The sequence below is a fragment of the Pinus tabuliformis genome, chromosome 7 (assembly GCF_031772625.1).
Source record: "Pinus tabuliformis cultivar Carrire ecotype Pingquan chromosome 7, CPIR1, whole genome shotgun sequence".
In the NCBI taxonomy this organism is placed as follows: Eukaryota; Viridiplantae; Streptophyta; class Pinopsida; order Pinales; family Pinaceae; genus Pinus; species Pinus tabuliformis.
Window position 1 is genome coordinate 1,099,653,990 of NC_142293.1, and position 27,561 is coordinate 1,099,681,550.

At 40.3% G+C, this 27,561-nt stretch overlaps 1 protein-coding gene across 7 annotated transcripts in view; it reads right to left on the bottom strand.

Moving 5' to 3' along the window:
- LOC149251389 (uncharacterized) overlaps positions 1 to 19,541 on the bottom strand; it is a 368,168-nt gene extending 348,627 nt beyond the window's left edge. For 5 of the 7 annotated variants that reach the window (XR_016266877.1, XM_089459406.1, XM_089459407.1 and 2 more), the window contains exons 1-3: positions 19,063 to 19,540; positions 18,761 to 18,817; positions 74 to 244 (exon numbers count right to left, since the gene is read on the bottom strand). Coding sequence is in view for 6 of the 7 variants with exons in the window: in XM_089459406.1 (XP_089315532.1) it covers positions 74 to 244; positions 18,761 to 18,817; positions 19,063 to 19,218 (384 nt within the window). In the remaining variant the exon portion in view is untranslated. Of the gene's footprint in view, positions 1 to 73; positions 245 to 18,760; positions 18,818 to 19,062 lie in introns of all 7 variants that reach the window. The other 2 variants (XM_089459403.1, XM_089459404.1) reach the window with 2 other exon arrangements.
- Between the last annotated feature and the right edge of the window lie 8,020 nt (positions 19,542 to 27,561).

The window sequence follows — 27,561 nt, forward strand, 5'->3', positions numbered from 1 at the left end:
AATCACAGATACAACATTAAATAAAAGAAATAACCAACTTTTCAATTGAAAAATAAAAAGATTTAAGCCCTACCCGACTAAGTCCTCCATTCAACGACAAGGTTGCCAAAGGAAATTCAGTGTGAACTCCAAATTTATCACCAAAAACTGCATGAAAATCTTCTACATCAGACATTGAAGGATATCTTGAACTGGATTTGATTGTTATTGCACGCTTTGTGCCTGAAATAGCATCAACTTGGACCTAATTTATGGAAACAAACAGATTGAACAAAGCTTCCATTAGTGTCAATATGAAATATTACGCATCACCTACAGAATTAAATATTTCAGAATGGTGTAAGCTATGGGTTCTAAATAATGAGGAAAGAAAAAAATTTCTCAAGGAGATAGTTTCTAAACCAATGTCAATATGCATGGGCATAAGGAAATCCCAATTCTCTCTCTCTCTCTCTCTCTCTCTCTCTCGATATATATATATATATATATATATATATATAGATAGATATGGAAACAAACAGACCAACCACATTTTCATGAGTGCCTGAATGACAGATCACCTACAGAATTAATTGCTTCTGAAAGTCAAAGATGCTCTAAGCTATGGGTTCTGAGAGAGAGATTATATATCATGTCAATGAACATAAAGAAACATAAATGGTTTCAGGTTATACCATTTTCATTGTTGCTTTTTAGTTTGTTTTTTCAAGATTTATTGATTTTAGGAATAGGTTATTCCATTGGTGCCATAGGATACCATTAACAAAAGTATAAATCAGTTGTTTTAGCTAAGTGCTTACTACCTATATACATTCCCCAAATTTATGTACTCAAGTGTCAAGCATGGAGGTGAGCAATGGTCAGCTGTTTTAGGATTAGGATATTTTATTGGTACCATAGGACACCATTGGCACAAGTATAAATCAGTTGTTTTAGCTAAGTGTTTACTACCTACTCCTAGGTCCTATATACATACCCCAAATTTATGTACTTAGGTGCCAAGCATGGAGGTGAGCAATGGTTGTGGCTGGATGTTCAGTGTTAGCACCCATGCCATAAGCTCAGTCATATCTCACTAAGTACATTTAATGGTTCTGCTAAAGGTTCTGTAAGCTGCCATTAACATGACACAAGCAACTTGGAAATATACTGGAAATAACTAAACACTCAAAGTAAAAAAGCAGTAATCAAACTACATCAGCTGTCAGAAAAATCTTTCTTGAGCATTGTCATATCCCTGAAAAATTGGAATTGGCACCTGTACATATTTTTCCCCAAATTCCTTATTGCATTACCAGTGCTTGGCTGTCAATTAAATTCCGAAGATAAGATAATTCTATTAATGTCCAACAAATCACCAGAACAGTAGGTCAATGGGACTACAAAGTGCAATGATGTCAATACAAAGCAGGAGCACCAAATCAGCTCCTGTAAAAAGCAAGATACAAAGAGTAAAGTATGTATCTATGCTAAAAAGTGAGAAACCCTTGACTCCAAGAGTGGGTGGCTGCTCTAGGAGAAAGATGTACAAAGGACATAGATCAAGGAACTGGAAAGCAAGTGATGCAATTATGTCATGGTCAGCTAGATCCACCTCTCCTAGCATCCAAAACCGGAGGAAGAAAACTCAGAATATAATGTTATTAGTAGGAAGAACCAGGGGAAGATTTAGACTGCCCACTGAGCTGCTTCATGGCAGGGGTCACCCACTGCTAAAGCATGGATGATCTCATCTGCTTGCTGGCAAGGGATCTGGTCTGGCTTTGTTGTGGGAAGGGGGGAAGGTCCCTTGGGTCTAAACTAAACTGGAGTCAGAAGCAATGCTGCAATCAATCTATCTCTTGGTGGCCCTAGCCAATGGGAGCACTATAAAACAGTGTTATTGGAACCGAACCAGTTCTGGCAAAACCGGTCCGAACCGGCCCTCCGAACCGGAAATGACCGGTTCGATACCGAACCGGCCGGTTTAGTACCGGACCAGTTCCGAACCAGTTCACAAGGCCCACTGCTGTGCAGCCTGGGCATAATTTTATTTTATTTTTTTATTTTTTTTTATTTTTTTTAATGCTACTCTAGCACCCCCTAAAGTTGTTTAAAGTTTAAACACCCCCATCCCCTCTATTTCACTCACGCTATTCATTCGAGTCTCTTGCAATTCTTGAGCTAAGTTCACTGAGGAGAATTCAGAGAGTTTTTTGCATGGTTGTTGTTGATTTTTTGTACCATCAAATGTGTTCTAGCCTTGAAATTTGGAGGAGAGGCTAAGGCACATGAGATCTCCAAGACCCAAAAATCGTTTTGAGAAATTCCATCCGGATGAGGAGTTATTAAAATAATTAATATTTTTAATGGGTTCCTAAGTCTAAACTTAGGAAAATAAAAATATTAATGGGTATTAATAAAGATAAGGATGAGAAGCTTCTAAGAAACGAGGATCAAGTCTGTTTTAATCTTAGTCGTTGATTAGGCATTTAATCTCGGTCATTGATTCATCAACAGGAAAAGTATATGAAAAGACTTGAGGGTCATTTGGAGATACATTGGCGTATACTCAGCATCTCAAGGAAATTCGATTCTCAAGGACGAGGAGATCAATTTCAGAGGGAGTTGCAGGGTGGAGGAAGAGGAGGGCTTCAGCAGCAGGTAGTGATTGAGGAGGAGGTGACGCAGGGGCAGTGGAAGACAGTGCAGAAAGAGAGACGCAAAGCCTATGCAGGTTAACGCAGAGGGACGCAGAGCCACTCAGAGCCACACTAGGTCAATCAGAGTGACGCAGGGGTGATGCAGAAGTGGGAGCAAGGTCTCCAAAATGTCAGATGGTCTTAGAGGGAAAGTCTCAGGTGTTTTTCTTTCAGTCTCTATGTAAAATCATTCCTTGTAAAAGCAATTGTTGTTGAAGATTAATAAAGCCTTCATCTGTTGCACCAGTTTTCCCGCATTGGGTTTTTTCCGGGGACAATTGTCCAAAAATAACTGTGTCGATGTGATTGATTCTTGTGCGTGTATTTTTCTCTGGGTAATTGTGTGATAACTGTAGTAGAATTTATTTTAATATTTGTTGAAGGAATTTCGTAAATAACTTATTGAGAATAATAAGTAGGTGAAATAAATCAAATGTTGCAGTGATAGAATTTCAGTTTAGAAATTTCAAAATGGTATCAAAGCAGAGATCCGACCATGGAAAATCGATTATGGGTCAAAAGCATGATGCAAAGGCATCCACTCAAGGGGGCTCGCGCAGATTTCCAGAGGAATGCACAAGGGACGAATATTCGATGTTAGCTTCCAAATTGGAAGAAGAAGTCATTTGCCTTACAAGCTCTACCTCCTCAGAGGTTTGGTATATAGACAGTGGAGCTTCCTGGCATATGACAGGAATCCGAGAATGTTTTTCAAATTATCAGGAAGAAAGAATGAATTTTCAGATCACCATGGGGAATAAGGCAAAGTGTACTCTAGTAGGAAGAGGTACCATAGTTTTTCAAACCGAAGCAGGAGAGCGACTTCGGGCAACAAATGCGCTGCATGTGCCGGGATTGGAGATGAATTTACTCTCTGTATCTCAACTTCAAAACAAGGGCTACGACATTTTCTTCATTAAGGAGAAAGTATATGTCAAACACCCAAGTTGGAAAAAGAAGGCTCAGATTTATCAGGAAGAAAGAATGATTTTTCAGATCACCATGGGGAATAAGGCAAAGTGTACTCCAATAGGAAGAGGTACCATAGTTTTTCAAACCAAAGCAAGAGAGCAACTTCGAGCAACCGATGTGTTGCATGTGCCGGGATTGGAGATGAATTTACTTTCTATATCTCAACTTCAAAACAAGGGCTATGATGTTTTCTTCATTAAGGAGAAAGTATATGTCAAACACCCAAGTTGGAAAAAGAAGGCTCAGAAGTAACAGGTTGTACATGCTACATATAGAATCGCCAATGGCATTGATAGGCAGTAATGGAGACAAAGACTTGAATGAGCTATGGCACAGGAGGATGGGGCACTTATACCATGGGGCTCTGAGAATTCTCAAGAAAACAGTATTAGGAGTTCCAGAACTAAGTACTGAACGGGATGATGTATGCAGAGGGTGCGCTCTAGGCAAGTATGCCAAAGTTGCGTTTTCCAAAAGTAACAATTGGGCAAAGAGTGTGCTAGGATTGATACACTGAGACATCTACGGACTGATGTCCACAAAAGCTCTTAGTGGTGTCAAATACTTTGTCACCTTTATCGATGACCATTCCAGGAAGACTTGGATCTACTTTCTGAAAACCAAGGATGAGGTTTTTGGTCGATTCAAAGAGTTCAAGGCTCTAGTGGAGAATCTGACAGGAAAGAAGATAAAAGTGTTGCACTCAGACAATGGTGGAGAGTATGTTGACAAGGACTTCACTAATTTTTGCGCTAAGGAAGGCATCAGAAGAGAGTGGACAACTCCCTACAATCCGGAGCAAAATTGAGTAGCAAAGAGGAAAAACAGGACTATTGTGGAAGCAGCTAGGGCAATGTTGTATGATCAGGATATGCCTAAATTCCTGTGGGCAGAAGCATGCAGCACGGCAGTTTATGTCCAAAACAGGACTCCTCACAGGGCATTGGGCAAAATCACTCCGGAGAAGGTCTTCACTGGGAAGACACCTGAAGTCAGTCATTTCAGGATATTTGGGAGTTTAGCATATTGTCGTATACCCAAAGAGAAGAGAAAGAAATTAAATCAAACTGGTAAGAAGGGATATCTTGTGGGATATAGTGAGAATGCTAAGGCATATAGAGTCTATCTTTCAGGGAGTAGGAAGGTAGTAGTTCCGTGGGATGTAAAGTTCATGGAGGATAGAGCTTTCAGAAAATCCCAAGAAATGCCTTCCGAGGAGCAGTCGAAAGACGAGCTGTTGGTCAAACCACTTCAAACCAATGTTCCACCAAGGTTTCGGGACGAAGGGGCGAGGGAGCAAGGATACGCGGGAGCGGCCTATGCAAAAGCTCCCCACCAACTTTTAGGAAACATGGGGGGACGTCAAGGTCTTAAAAACTTATAAATATAAAATATAACTTATAAATTGAGTCCACGATGACAATTGGGTTTGAATTGAAGAGCTGCAAAGCATGATCATTGATATGAATATGATTATCTAATATCATATAAATTTAAAATTCTAATTTATAATCATACATTATGATTAAAGTTTAAACCCTATTGATGTTCCACTTCCTACTATGAACATTGAATACTGAACAATGAATATTGACATAAAATTATAAAAGTCAAGTCTGATACATCATACATCAAGAGTCAAAATTTTATAGAATTATAAAAGACTAAAGTCAAGTTTGATACATCAAGAGTCAAAATTTTATAGAGTCAGAATAACATAAGAACATCAACATATCAAAAGATAAACGAGCATAATTTTGCTCAAGCCTCAAGGTAATGCCCCGCTAGTCTCTGCATCCAGCTGCTGCATGAATAAATCAGGATCAACCATATCACCATCTAAATCTGAATCACTAGCATTCTCAAACATGCTAAGTGGCACACCAACCAACCCCATCTGTCTCTCATCAAGTCTCTCCTCCATATCTACCTGTGCATCATCCTCTGGATCAACATCCCATCGTGTTGTTGGTCCCTTCAAATACTCAGGTGTCTTCCTATGCTCAAGACGTAGGCACAGGAACTAACTTCTCCGCTCTTTTAGAGGTAAGCTTCTTCCTCTTGATAGAGTGGATGAAGCTATATGTGGACCAATTCCTCTCTGCTGCAGAGGAACTAGCAATCTGAGACAAAAAACGCATAGCTAAATCTTTGAGCTCTGGAGCACCATCCCCATGCATCCTCCACCAACCAATCGGGTCATCTTGGGCTAGATCTATGCAATTTGCCCGAGCACCACGTGTGTTGATGGGGCCACTAAGAGATGCAAACTAAACAAACTATCTTCGAAATCTTGCCCCCTCCTCCTCACTGTACATCTTTGCAATTGCATCTAGGAAGCCATTCTTTACCTTTGGATCATCAATAGGAGGCAGCCTCCCAGGGCTCTCGACATACCATTTTGGGTTTAATGCATATGCTGCCATGTGCAAAGGTGTGTTCATGCGATTCCACCTATGCTAAATGATGGGTCGAATCTGGGAAGTATAGAACTCTAATGAGGATTCCCTCTGCTGAATCCTTCACACGACCTAACATGCTATCAAAGGTCTCATAGATTTCTCCAAGACTAGGAGCATCTGAATCAGTGTAACGAATTACCTCCACAATAGGGCCCAAGAATGACACCAAATAAGAACAATCTGCCCACCAATCATTGTCCAACACCTGAAGCCTGATCTTCTTCTCCGTGTCTGTCTTTGATTTTGACCACCTTCCCCACTATGAACTCACAACCAAGGATTGTCGAGATGCTTGTACCTCTATCATCCTCTCCAATAAGAGAAAATAGCTAGCATATCTAGTTTGAGGAATTTCTTCCTCCTGTGAGCCCTGTACATAGCCAAGGAGGTGTGGTGGTTGCAGATAAACATCTGCACATTTCTTGTCACTGTCTCCGAGTCTGATATCCACTGAATCTTGCCAATGTCCTTCAGTGCATTATTGAGTGCATGCACACAACAAGGAATCCAAAAATTATGTTGATACTTGTTTTGAATCAATAACCTAGCCGATCTACACACTGTTGTTGCATCTATCACAACCTGCACCACACTATCAGGACTAACATCCTCTATAGCTTCTCAAAGAAGCTCAAATTGGAAAGATGCATCCTTGCGCTTTCCAGAACAGTCAACAACTTTAAGAAAGAATGGACCTTCTGAAGATGTCACTATGATGTTGATTAGTGGGCGTTTTCGGATGTCAGTCCATCTATCCATAACAATAGAGCAACCAAACCTCAACCATGTTTGTCTCATTCTCTCTTTCTACACATTAATTTTGGACACTTGTCTATCTAAAATTGTTGTTCGTAGTTTATGTTCTTTGGGTGGTACATATGAAGGCCCTATTATTGCAATTGCTTGGACCCATTCCTTGTAATAAGGAGAACAAACAACATGGAAGAGAATTCCATTGGAAAAAAAAATTGCCAATTGCATCATCTGTGTCATCTCGATCTAGAATGTTGTGCATCCCAGACACTGTACCACCCCTTGCACAAGAACGAGATGCACCATTAGAAACCTTTGTCTTTTTTGATGAAGCACTAGATGGAAGAATATTTTTGGAGGATCAACATGTCTGCTAGAAAACAATCCTTTTCTAGTGGCTACCCTTTCTAGCCTCCAAAGTTGCTCTCTTTGCGCTAAATTCGAGTTCTTTGAGGGACACATATTGACTCCTTTACCTGTAATAGCCAAAATGTGTTGCTTCACCCTGGTATAGCTACCAACAAAGTGATGCCCACAAATATTGTAGACCCAATCACGTGAGCCACCACCAACTTTTGGATTCTTTTTCGGCAGTCTGATTGCATAGATTAGAAGTGGTTTTAGAGGATTAAATGTCCCCTTTGCAAATTTTTCCAACTCTCTTGGTGGGCCTCTAGAATCTACACCATGCCTATTCTGGTTCTTGCCCCCTATGACCGCTTTCAACTTCTTCTTGTGCATCTTGTGGCTCACTACCATTGTAGTTGCTGCCACTGTTCTCATTGTTCCCAGAAGAAGTCTGACTCTGACTCATAGTTGTAAGTTGTAACTTTGTAAGTTGAATGACAAATCAAAATGTAGGTTGCAGCCTGTAATGAAAATAAAAAAAATAAAATAAAAACATTACACAAGCTGACTAATACACAGGCTACAGCACACACGTTGAACACTGAAATTTTATTTTTTTTTAATTTACAGGAAAAAAATTAAAATTAATACACTGTCAAAACTAAAAATTTAAAAAAAATTAAAATTTACAAAAAAAAATGAAAAAAACAGTGAAGTTTCAAAAAAAAAATTTAAAACACGGTCAAAACTGAAAAAATAAGAAATAAAAAATAAAAACGCAGCCTAAAATTAAAACACAGTCAAGACTCAAAACTAATTTCTAAAAAAAATGAAAAAAACAGTCACGTTTCAATTTTTTTTTTTTAAACACAATCAAAACTGAAAAAATAAAAAATAAAATAAAAAAATGCAGCCTAAAATTAAAACACAGTCAAGACTCAAAACTAATTTCTAAAAAAAAAAAATTACAACAAAAAATGAAAAAACAGTCACGTTTCAATTTTTTTTAGAAACACATTGAAGTTTTTTAAACAAAAAAAAAACGCAGCTACAGCACTGAGAATTACAAAAAAAATGGAAAAAATTTACAAACAGCAGCATGGGTACTTACCAGAGAGGCAGCAGTCAGCGTTCAAAACTTCAGTGTGCTCCAGCGTTCAGCATTCAAGCAGGTGACAGCTCACGGTTTCAAGATTGAAGTGCAGTTGCAGTGTTCCAGGCTCCAGCAGACCTGCAAGTTGCAACGGTGGCTTGGCTGCACTGCGTCAGAGCTTGTGTTCCAGGCTCCACGCTCCAACGGAATGGCGACTAGCAAGCAGACCAGCAAGCTGAATGGCAACAGACCAGCAAGTTGAATGGCGACAGGGGAGGAGTGCTGCTCGGCGGGTTTGACATCTTGCGAATGGAGTGAAGGGCCAGGGTGAGTAATGAATTAAATTTATAAAAAAACGAATTGAAATCTTAAAGTACTAAAACTAATGTTAAATTTTAATTATAAACAAAAGTTTATTTAAAAAAATCGGGCCCCCCGACCCCCCATGACCCCTCACAACCCCCTTTTTGGAAACGACCCCTTAGCACAAGGAAACGACCCCTTGGCACGTCCCCCTGTGTACCCTGTTTTTTGGGAGCGTGGGGAAATGACCCCTTCTCATCCCCAAGTCCCTGGAGCGCGAGGGAGCTATGAAACTAGACCCCTAGGGGGGAGGGGGGAGAGTCCCCGTGGAACACTACTTCAAACAGCGGAAATTGGTACCATAAATCCTCCTGAAGACAAGGCTTCAGAACAGGAGGAATCTCAGGAAGAAGAGGAGTTGATAGATGTACCTACTACTAGTGGAAGAATGAGTCGGGAACTCCGACAGATTCTACAAGATGCAGAAGACTTCATTGGTGCAACCAAGAATAGTAAAAGGGAGCGAACGCAACCAGACAGATACCAGGCCTTAGTAGCTCAAGTTGGGGAACCTTCTAGTTTTCAGGAGGTCGTTCAGCATCAAGTATGGGTGGATGCTATGGTGGAGTAATACAACTCTATAGTGGTCAATGATGTCTAGGAAGTGGTACCTAGGCCTCAGGACAGATCAGTGGTAGGTTCGAGATGGATCTACAAGATCAAATATGCTGCAGACAGCATTGTGGAGAAATACAAAGCCATGTTCGTGGCTAAGGGGTATGCTCAGAAGGAAAGGATAGACTACGAAGAAACATTCACCCCAATAGCCAGGTATACTTCTATTAGGACCGTGATATCTCTTGCAGCGCAGATGGGGTGGGAGATTCATCAAATGGATGTCAAGACAGCATTCTTGAACGGGGAAATAGAAGAGGAAGCATACATCGAACAACCAGAAGGTTTTGAGACACATGAGAAGAAATCTCATGTATGCAGATTAAAGAAAGCCTTGTATGGGTTGAAACAGGCACCTAGGGCATGGTACGGTCGAATTGATGGCTACTTGCAGAAGATGGGGTTCGTCAAGAGTGACGCAGACCCTAATCTCTTCTATCTGGTTGTAGAGAATGAGCCTCTAATCCTAGTGTTATATGTAGATGATCTCTTCATCAAAGACTGCAAGAAGAACCTAGCCACAAAATTCGACATGAAGGATTTGAGACAAATGCATTATTTTCTGAGGTTGGAAGTTTGGCAGCAGAAGGGTGAGATCTTCCTAGGACAAGGGAGATATGCCACAGAAATCTTGAAGAGTTTCAAGATGCAGGATTGTAGACCTATGGCTACTCCAATGATCACCAATTGGAAGAACTGCATAGTTGCGGGGGAGCGCCTCCCCCCCCCCCGATCCCGCTCCCAATCCATGCTCCGGGCGGGAGCGACTCGGGAGTAGGTCGGGAGCGCGCTCCCTAAAAAAAAAATCGCTCCCTGCCTTTTTGGGAGCGTTTTGCCTTTTTTGCAATGATGTTCCAAATGCAATTGTTTTTCAAAGAAACAAATAAGTTTTTAGTGGGGCAGCTTAATGATCAAGTCTATGGCCCTAGTATTGATATGCGATTCATGGTAATGTTAAATTCTTAAAGTAAAAGTGACATTCTCTTTAATCTTCATTTTCATCCTTTTACTTAAATTTTTAACATTACCATGAAATGACTCAGGATGTTTGAGAGTGGTTCCGACCTCATTGGATTTCATATGCAAAAAGTAGAATTTTAGATTTCATTCAAAATCCAGCAGACTTATCAGTTTTTCAGGATTTCAGGATTGCATTGTTTCCATTGAATTTTGTCATGTATTAGGGTATGGAACTCGTATTTAATCAAGAGCACCAATCCCTCTATGTACCTTGATGTTAGTGACATTGGTTGTTGAACTCCTCTATCATGACCCTCCTAAAAATGTATGCATCACTCAAACAAAATCTTGACTTGACATGCTATGTTTTTTCTATCTTATGTTAATGCTTAGAGAGTGATATTAATGACAAAGATCCCTATATAGATATAGAGGTAATGACAAAGATACCTCTGGATATTAATGCTATTAATGATAAAGATCCTGATTTTCCAACAAGACTAAAAAATTAGACATTTCTCGTTGTGGCAAGAGGCCCAAGCATAAGCAATAGATAATAGATTTACTTGTCTTTTCTAGTTTCTAGTAGTTTTTATAACTATTGACTCTTTCATATTTATTATGATATTTTTTTAAACAATATATGACAATTTAAGTTTGAAGTTGGCAATTATAACTCAGTAGTAATGAATTATGAATATGATGCTTCATGAAAGTTGAAAGTTGTTTCATTTCATTTTATAACATTTCATTTCATGTTAGATATTATTAGTTGTAATGGTTACACTTAGCTTGCAAGTACAACTTTGGTGATCAATGATGATAAATGTTATATATTGAATTTTGAAAGCTTGAAACTTTAAGATTGATGAATGATGACTCAATAGGTTGTATGTTACTATGTTACTAACTTGTGGACATGATTGATGAAGATTATAACTTCTATATGATTGTTGTTATATGGTTCAATCTATGTTTTTTTATGTTTTTTTATATCTAATTCATCATTCTACATGTTTTTGTTGACATATATGTATCAAAATATAAAAATATATATACTATATAAAAAACACTCCGGGATTCGCTCCCAAACCGGAAGCTTTTGAAAATGTCGCTCCCGCACCCGTTTTCGCTCCCGCTCAAGTAACACTGGGAAGAAGACTAATGCATCAGAAGATAAAGATGTTGATCCCACCTTGTACAAGCAGCTTATAGGGTCCCTGATGTCTCTGGTCAATACCAGGCCAGACATTTGTTACGTTGTCAACACCCTCAGTCAGTTCATGGTAGAACCTAAGAGGGCGCACTGGGCAGTAGCCAAACATGTTCTCAGGTATATACAAAGAACAGTCGAGCATGGACTATTGTACATCAGAGGCAATGACATCAGGCTGAGTGGATTCACTGACGCAGATTGGACTAGAAGTCTAGTAGATAAGAAAAGTACAACTGCGTATTGTTTCAACATTGGATCAGGAATGACCTCCTGGTTAAGTAGGAAACAAAAATCCATGGCTTTGAGCTCAGTTGAGGCAAAATATATGGCAACTAGCACAACTTCGTGCGAAGCCATATGGCTTAGGAAATTGCTTGTGAATCTATTCAGGAGAATGATGGAAGTGACTAGGATCATGTGTGATAATCAGAGTTGCATCAAGCTCTCTAAGAATCCAATATTTCATGATCAGTCAAAGCACATTGATATCAGGTGTCACTTTGTCAGAGATTGTGTCCAACGAGGGGCAGTACAGTTGAGGTACACTCCTACAGGAGAACAGGTGGCAGACATCCTCACCAAGGCTCTAGGAAGAACAAAGTTTGTTCATTTCAGGGAGAAGATGGGGATGGTAAAGAATCCATTTCAATAATGGATAAGTATCAAAAGTTGCAGTGCAGCAGTTAGCAATGGCAGTGCTATGGGCAGCGTGATGCAGCAGGTTGAGAGGGAGCTGTAGTACAGGAGTAGCAGTGGCAGTGGTAGTGTCATGAGCGGCAGTACAGGAAGCAGAGTGCAAGGGATGTGAGGCAACAAGCCAAGCATTAGCATAGGTATCGATGCGGAAGATCAATGTGATGTTTCTATAGTGAACTATGAAACATTACTAGAGCACATTCCTCGCTAAGAGGGAGTGTTGATTTTTGGTAGCATCGGATGTGCTCTATCCTTGAAATTTGGAGGAGAGGTTAAGGCACATGAGATCTCCAAGAACCATAAATCGTTTTGAGAAATTCCATCCGGATGAGGAGTTATTAAAATAATTAATATTTTTAATGGGTTCCTAAGTCTAAACTTAGGAAAATAAAAATATTAATGGGTATTAATAAAGATAATGATGAGAACCTTCTAAGAGACAAGGATCAAGTCTGTTTTAATCTTAGCTGTTGGTTAAGGACTTAATCTCGGTCGTTGATTCATCAACAGGAAAAGTATAAGAGAAGACTTGAGAGTCAATTGGAGATACACCAGCGTATACTCAGTATCTCAAGGAAATTTGATTCCCAAGGAAGAGGAGATCGATTTCAGAGGGAGTTGCAGGGTGGAGGAAGAGGAGGGCTTCAGCAGCAGACAGTGATTGAGGAGGAGGTGACACAGGGGTAGTGGAAGACAGCGTAGAAAGAGAGACGTAGTCCAGAGTAGAGACGCAGAGCCTACGCAGGCTGACACAGAGCCACGCTGGGTCAATTAGAGTGACACAGAAGTGGGAGCAGGGTCTCCAAAATGTCAGATGGTCTCAGAGGGAAAGTCTCAGGTGTTTTTCTTTCAGTTTCTCTGTAAAAGCATTCCTTGTAAAAGCAATTACTGTTGAAGATTAATAAAGCCCTCATCTGTTGCACCGGTTTTCCCGCATTGGTTTTTTCCGGGGACAATTGTCCAAAAATAACTGTGTCAATGTGATTGATTCTTGTGCATGTATTTTTCTCTGGGTAATTGTGTGATAACTGCAATAGATTTTATTTTAATATTTGTTGAAGGAATTTCATAAATAACTTATTGAGAATAATAAGTAGGTGAAATAAATCAATTGTTCGAGTGATAGAATTTCAGTTTAAAAATTCCAACGGTTATTCTAAGGGAGATTTTTTGCAGATTTGAAGAGTTGATTGAAGTCTTGGAGAGTTGTTGGAGAATGTATTTGAGCATATACACACTAAGAAGAGGAATTGTTTGGAGCAAAAGCAGTTAAATGACATGGTTTTTGTTCAGTACTACCTTAGCTTGAGGTGCAACCAATTTATGAATAAAACCCTTAAATCAAGCAGCATTGTCTTAGGTGACTTTGATCCAACATCAATATGGGTTGTGGAGAGTCAAGCACCAACATTTGACAATGAAGACCTTTCTTGGTTGGACTTGGAACCACCTCCACAGGATGCAGAGGCAGATATATAAGAAGCACCAATAATAGCTTCAGGGCCAGGGGAATCAAGCCATAATCCCATTGCAGACTTGGATGCTACTCATTCTTCAAATGAGGATGAGGAGGATGATCAGGAATCAGATGATGATTGATGATTTGATCATTGATTTGTTGTAGTTGTAGCTTGTAGTATTGTAGGTTGTAGTATAATACTATGATCTATCATGTTATTTTGGACTATAAAGGCCTTTTAGAGCCTGCTTCTTGATGTTTGTAACATTTTTGGTTCAACGATGTTTTGCACTAAGTGTTATTTTGGTTATATGCACTATTACTTGCTATATAAATGAGAACTTTTGCATATTTGTGTATAAATGGTTTGGATTCATATGGATGGACATGAATATATCTGTTATTCTTTAAAATATGAATATTTTATGGGTTTTTGGTAAACCGGTTTTTTTTCCAGTTTTTTCCAGTTTCGGTCCAGTTCCGACCAGTTCCCAGTCCACAAGGTTTTTTGGTTCAATTACATAACATTGCTATAAAAGAGAAATAATCCTCTGGGTGGAATCCAGCCTAGGAGGAGGTTGAAAGTGTGGAAATGGAGACTGGGGACCTCTTGCATGTATAAGACCAAGCATCTCTATTTGAAGTACTTGAAGAAACTGAAAAGGGTCAAAGGCCTCCTAAACAAAGTGACAAACAATGGAAAGCTTTACCTCCCAAATTGTAGTTAACGATGAAAGCCCTGATCCACAAGGCACAACCCAAGAGGGAACCACTAGGACGGCCACCTCTGTCAGTTGAGGAACCTATCCTCTTCACTTTAGGTTGACTCTCCTCCAATTGAAGTGGAGTATCCCTAGAAGAATTACTAAAGCTAAGTAATGAGGAACAAGGTGATGAGAAAGTAGCCTTAGTAAAACATTGTTTTTGGAATTTTAGGATATAAAAGAGGTGATGGAAGGAAGTAGAGATTAGTGCCAAATCCAACAAGAGCAATGGAGTCAATGTGAATCTAAGGGGGCTTACAAGGTCAAGAAGAAACATTTCTTTAAAATGGACTATTTTCCTTGTGGATGTGAAGAGACTAGGGTCAAAGACTCAATAGTCTCCTCTCTAATCTAGAAAGAAAGTGAAGAACAAGACCCTACAATGAAGAGGTCCTAGGAAGAGCACCTTCACTAGCAAAATCAACTATGGCTTGATGATTGTAATTAATACTCATGTTTGGGTTCCTAAAGGATAGACAAAGTACAGAATTAAAATAGTTACCAAACTAACAAAAGAAATATGAGAGGAGTTACCCCAAAACAATGTCCTTCCAAGTGGTAGACTTTACCCTTCAACAGATTCATTTTGCTAGCTTGGTAGAAGACTTGAAAATTCACAATCAATCTTTGAGCACCAAATAACAAACAAGGGAGAAGAGCTTGAAAAATTGACACCAAATAGTTATGCATCCTGCAAAGAAAGAGCCCTTGTGCATCACATATGCTCCAAGAAAGATATGTCAAATAAGCTCCAAGGAGGGGAAGCTCCAAAAAATCGAACCATAAGTACAAATGAGGAAGGGCTACACTTTATATAAAATTATGGGTCCACTTCATTTACAATAAAATAAAAATATCTCATGAAAACCGTAGATCTATCCTAGGGAGGAGAACAAAATTATTTCCTCCAACTAATTACTTAACAATACATAAAATAATGAAGTGATCAGGGCCACATGTACAAGTCTCCAACAAACATATTCCCAAGAGAGTGGAACATCTCCATCCAAAAAGGAACGAAATGAGTCAAAGGTGCAACACCTAGCCTCCAAATGCCTCTAAGTGGATAAAGCCACAGCCAACTCTTCAAGATGCACAAGAGCATGTAGGAGCACCTAAAATTTCAGTTATGGCAAGCATTCCTCCTATGATATTTGCCAACCATGTTGTGATTTTCCAACTGGTGTGCCTTCCAATTTCATAGAACAAGTGTGGAGTGATGCCATGATGGAGGACAATGATGTTAGGAAGACAATTCCAAAACCTTTGGTGGGATCAATGACTGATTCCAAGACTAAGGAAAACTTGGATTTGCAATTTGTTGGTATTGTTGAGGTATAGAGGGAGAAGACTAGTGTTGGAGAAAGCACTTTCCACAGGAAGGAGTGTTAGTTTTTGGTCACTTTGAAAATGCTTTCACCTAGCTAGGAGAGTGCTTCAAAGGATGTGAAAGGCCCATGGTTTGTTAGCCCATTTGTTTATTTTTTACTTAGAAGAGCTTAGAATGTGTGTATGCTTACCTTGGGATCAGTGCTAGGGAGGTGTACTTCCTTATGTGGTAGTTGGCACAAGTAGCATACTTACTATCCTATAAAAGAGTGCATTTGTTGAGAAGGATAGGCACTTTGCACTTATGGAGAAAACAGTTTAGAGGAGGGTGCTAAGCACTTGGAGTTTAGGCTCCTTGGCCCTTGGAGCATGTAGCCACCTTACAAGTAGTTTAAGGAGGAACGCTGGAGATGAGGAGTCATTGATTGGAGGATGCACCCTCTTGGAAAAGGAGCACTTGACATGTGGACACCTAGTTTGGAGGGCACACACCTTGGGGGTTGGACAAACCCTAGTGTGACATGTGCACACCTTGCCTTAAGGAACACTCCATTTTGGAGGGTTTTGTTCATTGACTCAATCTAGGGTTGCTTGTGCATTTAGTCCATGTTTTATTGTTGGCCTCCTTTGCCTCCATCTATATAAAGGGATGAGAGTGTCTTTGTTGAGAACAACTACTTTGTATCTTAGAGCTTAATAGTCGGTGCAATGCTAGTAACTCAAAGTTTCCTTGCAATCAACTAGTAATCAAGATAATGCTACCAACGTGGTATGGAGGGTTCACAACAACAATTAGAACAAGAGATATAACCTTAGCTCAACATACCAAGCTCGAAAAACATTCATTTATTGAAATATTGGTCTTGGTGCCAAGTCATTGGGGATAGTTGTCTTTTCTGCAACTGGCCATTCCAGCATTTAGGCAACAAAAAAAACTGATACAAGGAAAATGAAACCGGACGTAAAGAGTTTTATACCTTTAGAAGATTAGGAGAGAGAAAGAGAGAGAGGATGCCCCAAGTATAAAGTTTCTTCAAAAAGTTTTAGCTATACGTGCAAAATGTTTCTTCAAAACCTATATTTGCTTTGTTTTAAAAGTTTAAAACCCTTGGCAACAAGTGTCAATTTGCATTTATCCATGGATCTATCGGTCGTATACTTAGTCCTGGAAGCCCATTTGCATCCAATCACCAGGTAGACCAGAGGCAGCTAAACAAGTTCCCATGTTCTACTCTCAATAACTCAACACATTTGGCTTTCATTGCATTTATCCATACTCAATTCATACTAGCTTCTTAGAAAGGACTTGGTTGATAAGAAATTTACAACAACAATTGTCAAGACGAGATTTACCTACTGCCGTGATGGCTTTCCCTTCACCTCTTTCTTCACTTGGAAACTCATTCAACAACATTAAACAACGTAGTCATCGACACCTACATCTAACTTTACAAGTACAAAATGAACATTAATATGATTATCCTGATTCCTAACAAATAGAGATTACATTTAAAGAGATTGCTTTTACAGATTTTACTTTTAGGTTTTGCTCAGATACTCCCAAGTTGATTTCTAAGGCGTACATTAAGCAACAGCCCCATTGGTAACTTCTGATGATCAACAGAGATTTGAGAATTCCCTTTGCTTTTTAATTTTTAGTATCACTATGCTTATGCACAGATTGTTCCAAGTTTTGCAATGACATCAGAGTAACATTAATGATAATATTGATGTCTTCTGCCATGTCATTTGTAATATATATATATATATATATATATCAACAATTATTCCACGCTCTTGGAAAATTCCCAAACTCAACAAGAAGAAATACGAATCTCGTATTCGTATTCATGCATTAGACATTAGATAATACTCTTAAGCCTTGTGAATCTCGCTCAATATGTAGCTGTGATTCTGCACTAATCCGAGTAAACTTTTCATTCACTAGGATTTCCTGCAGCAACTCGCGTTTTGTCTGAGCTTTCAAACCTGTTAGGATTAACTAATTTAGAACAAAAATAATCAAAGATATATGTGATTACTGGGTAATGTGAAAATATTTCCTACTCTTGTACCTGTTTCCTAAGGGCATCATTAGCTATATGTATTGAACTGCTTCATTTCTCTATTTCCCGAGAATCTAAATTTTGGAAATTAAGACCGGGAGTCACTACAATCAACAAACTAAAGCGGGTTTGATACAAACTCTGTGTCCACATAGCCCAGTAGGTTAGCTCAATCTGTTTGAACCGACAGTTTCAAGGTGGATATCCCCAAGATGTCATGAATTTGAGGCTCCATCCCAGCAGAGTCCATCTACGTTAGAAATACATCTTGTACTCCAACAGCATTTACGCCGGGTGCCATTCACGGAATGTAAAGCAGTTGGAGGATTTCCCCATAGGCACCTAGAGGGTTTTAACTTTTACCCCAGGTGCCATGCACAGAACGTCAGGAAGTGCATGGAGGACATTTTCAAGAAAAAAAAATTGTGTTCACACCCAGATATTTTTTCCTCAGTATTGACATTCGTAAGGAAAACCAAAATTTGCAACTTTGCCCACAGTTCAAGATAACCTTCTGTGTATCGTGTGGATTCCATTCGGTTTTACCCAAATCCATCTAAGATGCATTCAACGTTGCCCTTTCCCTTGGCATCGTCCGTCCCAGTAATTTTGCCGACTCTCCAAAAGAGGGAGAGTCAATGTTTTGTCTAGGTCCAGACAATAACCAGCCAAGGCTAACGAACAGAAGAATACCGAAATGAAAATAACACCTATGGTTAAAATGGAAAATAAAATTGAGGAGACATGATTCAGCTAATCATTCAACCAGGTCAGAGATATAGAACAGCAAGACTAACCTAATTGGTCTTGAATTATAAATAGAGAAGATACGTAATATCCATGGTCAAAAAGCAAAATAAAATGGAGGTGGCATGATTTAGCTAATAAACCAGGCTAGGGAAATAGAACATCAAGATTAACGTATTTGGTTTTGCATTATAGAATAGAGCAGATATTACAACATAAATGGATGGGGATGACACCTTGGCAGTATCGATTCTGCTGGACAAACCCTTGAGGCGCTGGTGCTCAGCTGCAACCTGCACAAATTATTTAAATTTAACATTCAATCCACACTCTCCTCTCCTCTCCTCTACTCGTCAACGCACATCCCAAATAGTGTAAGGTAGTTGGAATTAAATTGGAGTGTATAGCCTATTCCTGCAGTATAGATTTGTATTTGTGACATTTGCATAATACTAGATTTCAGTTATGGTTTAGCACACAAATCGATTCAATTCAACTGCTCGGGTAAGGTGGGGTGTGAAAGAGAAGCAGAGCAGACCCTGTGTGAAATAGTGTCGAAAATTTTATCTGCGGTGTCTTGCAGGACGAGTAAGGCCTTGCACAGCTGACCATAGTTGGGAGGAGGAGCTGCCGCCGCCGCTGAGTAGTAGTACCCATGAGGATTCCTTCTTCCGTCTTCAAATACACGAAGCATTTTAACAGCTCGCTCTGTCAACTTATGCCTGTGGGATGATCAGTTTGTGGGTGTCGACTCCAAATAAATCGAGCGCATAAGTTAGATTTTCATCATAACGAGACATGAAAGCATACAACAGCCTTTGCACCCGTCCCGTCCCGTACTTTGCTGAGAGGAAGTATACAACAGTTTTTTGCACCCATTCCCGTCCCGTGATTGTCTTGCTAGATCGACCCACGTCACACAGATTCAAGGTTTCAAAGCAGCATTTTCATACGCTGGAGAAAAATGTGAACAAAAAGGTAAAGTGCCTTCATCGTAAGCGTTTTCTAATGATCAAACATTTTGGAGTTTTTATGGGAATTTGACATATATATATATATATTGATATAGATATATTTTTTGGGTCAAATTTAGTTATATTTTGTAGTAAAATTTTGATTCGTGATAAGTTTTTGATGAGAGAAAGAAGAAATTATTTTAACATTCACGAGGCTAAAGATAGTTTATGGGACAGATTGCTTTTTCATTTGCTTGATGTATTCGGACCTTTTTCTGTGAAGCTTCAAAATAAATGCTCCCAGCTTCTCGACAAACCCCTCGCTAAATAGATTATCCCAAGAGCTAGTTGTTAGCGTATCTGCATAACTTTCCTTGTTGTCTTTGAAGGCCTCACATTCTAAAATGAAATGATTTTTGTTTCCGCTTTTCCGGAAGAACAAAAAATCCATACTCTTTCCTCCCACATTTCTTTTGGCATTTTCCAACGCCCTCTTTCACAACGGAGTTGATGAGAATTAGTCCTTAACTGAGCAATAAGAGTTTTGGCTCTCCAATAGATATTGGTCTCTATGTATGCTTTTGGTTGATGATTATGAGTGCGATCAAACACTTCAATATAGTACTTTTTCTTTCTTCCTAGCTCCTTATCCCAAGTACGCTTGTAGAACTTTTCCATAACAAAAGCTTTTATCTCTTTGTTGTTTATGGGACACGTGTTCAAGAAAATAACCCATTTACTAAACCATTTGTCATTTTGTTGCATCCAAGTTTTTTTTCTCTTGCACAATCTGTCATTAAAGACAACCTTAGGCCATCTACCATCTTCCATTTGCTCAAATTTTTTTAAATACCTTATGACTCGCACCATAGCAATTGCTTCAATAGGAGCAGTACCTATTTCACTTAATAAGATAGCATAAGGAACTGCACTTTTAATCTTGAATTTGTTTGTAATCAAACGCTTCTGAATTTTCTCATTTTGTCTCCACTGCATGTCAGATGTATTGTTGGCCCATAATTCACAACCATAGAGAATCGTCGAATCACTAGAAGCGCAAAAAGAGTTTGAGTGGTTTTCCAGTCCCATAACTCTGTCTCTCTACACCTATTTTGAAAAGCATAAAATGATTTCCAACCCCCCAAAGTTCTTTTCTTTCTACAACCATCCCAACTTAGATTTTTGTTGAAGTCAATTCTGAGGTATTTGTAATCCGCAACTTCTTCCAGAATGTTGCCTTCAAAGTAGAACTTATGTTGGTTATGTTTTCTTTTCTTAGAGAAAACCACTACTTTCGTTTTGTTGATATTGACTTGCATCCCCACACTTCTACAAAAATGCTCAAGGGATAGTAAGTGCTCTTACAAACCAAGAGTCGATTTAGCAATCAGAATAAGGTCATTTGCATACAAAAGAAGCCTTATAACAAACTTGCCCAAATAGATACCATCACCCCCTTGCGAATTTAACCACTCCTCAAGCTTGTCGATATATAAACCAAAAAGGGTAAGAGACAGTGGGCAACCTTCCTTGACTCCGATATCACTTCTCAGAAATGCCTGCTGAAGTTCTAATTTTGACTTTCACCTCTTCATACAGCCTCTGCACAGCTGCTCTCAAATGTTTAGGAACCCCAAGTTCCTTCATTATGTGTCAAACCTTATCCCTAGGAACCGAGTCAAACGATTTTCTGAAATCAACAAAGCAACAAATGACTTCTTCCTTTTTCTCCCAAACATTTTCAATGATGTGCCTTAAAGTTATACAATGATCAACTGTGGAATGTTTAGGTCTAAAACTTGCTTGCCCTTTAGCACGCTTATTTCTTTCTTCTTCCCACTTGCAAATTTTATTTTCTAGCATGCTTCCAAAAAGCTTTGCAAACAAAGGGTTTATCATGATGGTCCTATAATTGGAGGGATTATTAACGTCACCGCTCTTGAAAAGAGGTATTGCCAGACTATTTGTTCAATATGTGGGGAGCCCCTCTTGTATGATGTTGTTGAAAATTTTTGTAATGTGAGGTGCAAGAATCTTTGAGCCCCACTTTAAATATTTTGCTTAGAGTTTAGCTACGTCTTTTTCTTTTCCAATACCCAACTTCTTGATACCCATCTCTACCTCTTGCATCGTGAAGAGATCAGTATCAGTGTTAACCAAGGGGGGAGGGTCAACCTTGGGATCTTGCTCATAGAGTTGTCTTGCATAGTCAAACCATTTAGAAGTTGTAATATTATTTCCAGTTTGTATCTTTTTCGGTTGGAGCTCCTTCCAAAATAATTTGGGATTATTTTTCCCAATGAAGATTAGTTCTTCCCTCCTTGAAACCATGAAATCGGCCTTTTTCTTGCTTAATAACTGCTTGTAAGCTTTGAGCTTTATGTTATCTTTGTTTGACTCTTTCCACATTCTCCTTGCCTTTTTGCATTCCTCGTCAAACCAAACATTAACCGGAAAGCAATTTGTTTCAGACTTCTTAATTTTTGCTCTTTTGCACTTTGCAAGTGCACATTGAATTAAATGTGTTAATTCATGACTATGAAGGCTGTGAATTGTGATTTTCTCCTTCTCGAAGAGCCTCTCTAGCGTCATTTTGAAGGTATTACAATTTTCTGGGGTCAAAAGAATTCTGCCCTGTGGGAGATTTTGTTGGACATGTTGAATTTTTTACTCTAATTGTTTCTTTTCAGTCCAAGAGAAACATAAATAAATTGGCTTGTGATCTGATTTTAAATCCCACAGCTAATCTCCAATCAAAACTTCCTCCATTTTCTCACACAAACCATGGGAGCAAATTACATAATCTACTACACTTGCTCCATTGTAAATATTGCAAGTGAAATTATGAGACTTTGCCCATCTAGTCAAGCCATTACAAATGACTAAATCAAAGGCCCCACATAGAATAAGAAATTGTTCACCAAAGAGATTGCAGCCCTTGTCCTCTGAAATTCTTTCCCACTAATGATTACTCTCTTCTGTAAGCCAAATAGGGTCGCAATTATCTTTACAGCAAAGAATGTGTTGTAGCGGCTACAACCACCCTCCAAAATCTTTCCTTAGCCTCGTTTTGGAGCCTCCCTTCAAACCTTCACAGCAACTTGCCTTGCTTCGTCAAGTTCACAAGCTTTAGTGTCTTTCTTGCACAAAGGCAGCCTATCAGTCACAGCTTGATCCATTCCCCTCACAGGTTGTTCACCCAGACTTGGTCGAGCTATAGACTGAGCAGCTTCCCCTTGAAAATTGCGCATTTCTGGAGGGCAACCAGCCTTCCCTCCAAAAATTGCGCAATCCTCTCTGGCAGCCTGTTGGGCTTCAGGATTATGCAATCTTGTCTGCCAATACTCCCAATAGGATTTGCCAAATTTCCCCAACAAGGCTACCTAGCTCAAAATTTGCGCAAATCTGGGCAGCAGTCAGCTGCTCTGTCCAGAAATTGTGCATATCTCTTGGGCAGCCAACCCAGCTCCCTGCCAGAAATGTGCATTTTTCTCTAGTAGCTGAACAGCCTCTTGCATGTGCAGATGAGTTGACTGGTTCCCTTCGGGACCGAGCAAAACATACTTGCATGCATGTGTTGCTTCTCCCAAGACAGCATGCAAAGGCATCCCTTGTTTCAGGGATCTATGTTTAGTAATTGGAGGTTATATGCAAGGATCAATTCAGAAACCTCCCATTGAGTGTCGCTTCCCTTAGATTTGTGGCATGCGCGTCACAACTTCGATGTTATCAAAACTCATCAACCGGACGCTGCAAAGCTTATTCCTCACATCAACCTTGCAGCTCTGACATCCCACATCACATCTAGGAGCAGTGTGCTCATTCAACTCAATTGTTTTGGGGTAAGCTCGCTTCCCATGCCTTGTGCTGCATTTTTGTCGCTTTTTGTGTTTTCACTTGTGGGAGTATTGTTTGCTTAATTTCTTTGAACGCTTGCTGTTGTTTACATGTATACTAGCTTGTCCTAGCTCTGTTTCAATTTTCGTTACTATCTCACTATTGTCGCATGCATGAAATTGTTTTGCACGGACGTTCGCCCAACCGACGAACTGCCTCACCCACATGCATGTTGATCTGTTTGCTTAATTGTTTATTCATGTTTCACATGCACTGTCAATCACTTCTGCTATCACTTAGTGTCGCCATGCATTTACTGTCTTAGTTGCTTTCAGTTCCCCGTTGGTGAGTCGAGCCAACCTTGGCTCGGACTATACCTTCACCAAGATTGCATTGCGCAATCTGGGGAAGGAAGGCTCACCTTCCTCTCCAGATTTGCGCATTCCTACCTAGCATTGGCCTCCAAGACTGTTTTGCACATTTCAGGAGGACAGTGGCTACTTGGCCCAAGAAATTGTGCAAATCTACCCCCAGGCCAACAGTCCTTCCTAGTTGGAATTGCGTAATCCCAGAAATCAGCAACCAGACTGGATTGTGCATTGCGCAGTTCCAGCAGTTAGCTTGTCTCCCAACAGCCCACACTGTGCCTTATGTAGTCTAGGCAGTCAGTGTCCCGACCTCCCAGACGAAATTACGCAACCTTCATGACCATGCACCCAGGTATGTTGCAAGTCAGTTCTCATGTTCATTTTGGTTTTCAACTGACAAATTGCTTGCCATGAGTGTTGTCATGTCTCCAGGTATCCCAGATGTTCATCTGCCTCTCAGTAGTACAGGTATAATGATTTCCAAGAGAGCAGAGACGAAGACATTGTTCAGAGCACACTTGGGGATGCAGTCGATCAAGTGTCCATGGACTTGCCTACCCACGAAGGACATCGAGGTATGACAGCAGCAACATCACAACAAGCAGCATCATGAACAGTAGCTAAAGACAACATACCAAATGCAACAAATTCAAGAGGGAGGTTGTTGACAACACGGAGGTGGAACGAGGTTGCAAGCTCAATCAGGTCCATTGATGATGAAAGCAACTTTGGAGACTCCGACTATGAAGTGACGGCGCGACATGAAGATCCCGCGAAGGCAGAAGATAGAACAAAGAAGGAGTTGCATGTGCTGAAGTAGCAACTCAGGAAGAACATGAAGCTGCACAGACAGACGAATGAGTTGCAGCAGGAATAGGAACAACATTGGGCGCAACACGCACTCACAAATGAAACTGAGCCCGTACAATTTAAGGATCCATTCTAGCAGCTGACACAGAGCAGACATGGTGAGCAGTGTTGTTGATTGCATGCGAGGGATTCAGCAACATGCATGTCCTTGAGCGCACGCATGCAATCCAACCCATTCAACACACTCACCAAGGCGGAGACAAGATGCTTTTGGGTTATGTTATATTCTTTCCATGACTAGCCCACGTAGTTAACTGGGGGTTAGAAGGGGGGCGGAGCCCCCCCTTCGTTGCGTCGATTGCGTAGTGGGGGGAGTCACAGAGGGTTTGAGGGGTGGAGGTAACCCCACTGTATCCCCAGAAAATTTTGGTTTTGGACCCTATATTAGATTGGGTAGACCTACCTATGGTTTTGTGCATGTTTTTCGCACATGGTTTTGGACGTGATGGTTTTTGGTCCATGGTTTTGGACGCGATGGTTTTTAGTCCATGGTATTGGATGCTTCGACATGTATAAATATTTATTGAAGCATTGAAAGGAATATAATGAAAAATCAAGCTAGTAGTCCCGGTTTTGGGATCCAAGGGAAGATCTTTGTGTATGTGTGTTTTATGTGTTATGCTCTCGCATTGTTTATTTTATGTGTTTTAGAATTCATATGCAAGTAATTTCTGTACAAGATTAAAACCTACAGAAGCAAGTCCAACTGGGGCTGAACATGGACTTTGGCAAGTTGATGTGCACGACCACCAACATACACTTGAAGATCAGCACGGACACTATGCATCAGTGTGTTGCCGGTTCAACCGTACCAAAGAAGACCATGCGCATGTTAGCAGATGAGTTGGATGGAGGGGCTTGTCAACTCTGATACAAATCTCAATAATTGAGGGTCTCAAACAACTTTGCCATGTTGTATTATGATAAGAGGGAGTGTGCAACAGTCATTCCTTCTCCTTCTCCTTCGGTTTCTTCCTCCCCATAGTCCTGCGTTCTCTGTTTCTCTTTCCCCGAAATTTAGCTTAAGCCCGGTATTCCATTTCACCTCGCTCATATTTCCTTACCCCCGCCTACACTCTTAAAGTTCCATTCCTCTGTTTTTCGCCGAATTTCCTGCTAAACCCTATTAACCTGCTTAAACTCTGTTTAAAACCTATTCTTCGTTTAACTTCCGAGCGCCAAGACCATATTGCCTTGAAGCCCCTTTCCTTAGTCCCCGGGCGCTTAACTCATGTAATCGCGCCCATGTAACCTTTCATCGTTTGAAATCTCAGTCGTTGATCGCTTTAATCTAACGGCCTTCATTCTCCGCCCGCGTGATAAACCGCGCGCTAGTTTCCTTTCATCTGACCGTCCATCGCAAGATCGACGATAGATGCTTTCCACGATCAGCGAATCTGCCTGCCTGTTAACCCGCGGGGAAATGGTTTTGGGCGGCCACATGTCTTAATTTGATTGTATCGCGCCCCGCGATATGGAAACCGCCTGACGCCATAAAGCAGTGCGAGGAAACCGCCCGCCTGCGAAACCACTGTCTCCCCGCCAACTATCCGCCGCACATCTCCAGCCCGCGATCACCATTGGATATGGTGTGTCCTGATCCAACGGTCCTCGCTCTTTCGATCATTATGTCTCCCGATAACGCTTGTAATTCAATCACCGCCGCCCGTTTGTCTAATCCAACGGCCCATGTTCGTTCGCCTGTCCGTGCTACCTCCCGATAGCCTCTCTAATCAAGTCTCCGCCGTTGATCTATATGATCCGACGGCCCACATTTGACTTCTGTCTTCTCGATAACCATTGTGAAATGCTTCCCGCCAGCGTTCTTCACAGTTCAGTCATCAACTACCTGTACTCCGTGTGTTAAATCTCCAACAACTACAATTAATCAACAGCATGGCTGAGAAGGAAAAAGGACTGCCTTGAGCAGTTAAAAAGCATTGAATGGGTATGGGTTTCATGCATTTTTCACTCTACCTGTTCAGGAAGGACCGCAGAGCACCAGAACAATCAAATTCATCCATTAAAATCAGCAGACTATATCAGAGCCCATTTCTAAATGTAAATGTGGTTGGTGGTCATTTATTGACACCTCCACGCATAGTAGCAGAGATATTTTGTAACCAACCTCTATATATATTCAGAAGACAAATGTAATAGGTTGATGAGTGTTAGATGAGTGTTATTCTGTTGTGAGCTTCAACTTCTGGAGACTGTAACTACTATGTAACCTGTAGCTTCTGGTCTTCATTTCCAACTAATACAAGCTTCTTTTGCTATTAATTGCTCACTTTCCACTTCTTATATGTTTCAGGCTGTGCCTGTCTTGCATTTTTCATTTGCTGTAGATTTTTAGCATTAGAGGGGCTATCATCCCACCTCTGTGTTAGGATCTAGTCAGTATTATTGAATGTGTATGCAGATTTTTGTTGTTTTAATACTAGAGAGCTGTCATCCTATCTCTGTATTAGAAAATAGATTTACAGACCTTTTAATTGGTTGCAGCTAGCCATCACAGGGTCCTGTGCATCTGCTGGTGTGGTCAGTCTTCTCCATTATCACCTTATTCTCAAACTGTGAGTATTTGGTGGTTAAAAGCCTTATAGTCTGGGGGTGTTCACCCATGTCTGGGGTCAATCATAGTAGAAGTGGTTATCTAGCTTGAATATGCAGCATTTCTTTCATTCATCCACCATTTATCCAACATTTTGTTGAGTTTGTAATGTTCTCGAGCATCACTGATATACAACCTAGGTGAGTTTCTTGGGGTGATAACATTAATTGGCGTTGTTTCCGGGGAGAGGAGAATCGAAGCTCAGCTTCCCTAGGAGAACGACACAGCTCCAAACTTTGATGACAGACAAGGTTTGAACACAGTTTCTGGTTGTAATCATCTGTCTGGCGACTCCACTGGTGGAAGGCCGTCTTTTGGCGTCTCCACATTGCAGTTCTGGTGCAGTTGGTGAGGCATGCTCGAAGAAATTTTCAGAAACCATCAGCTGAACC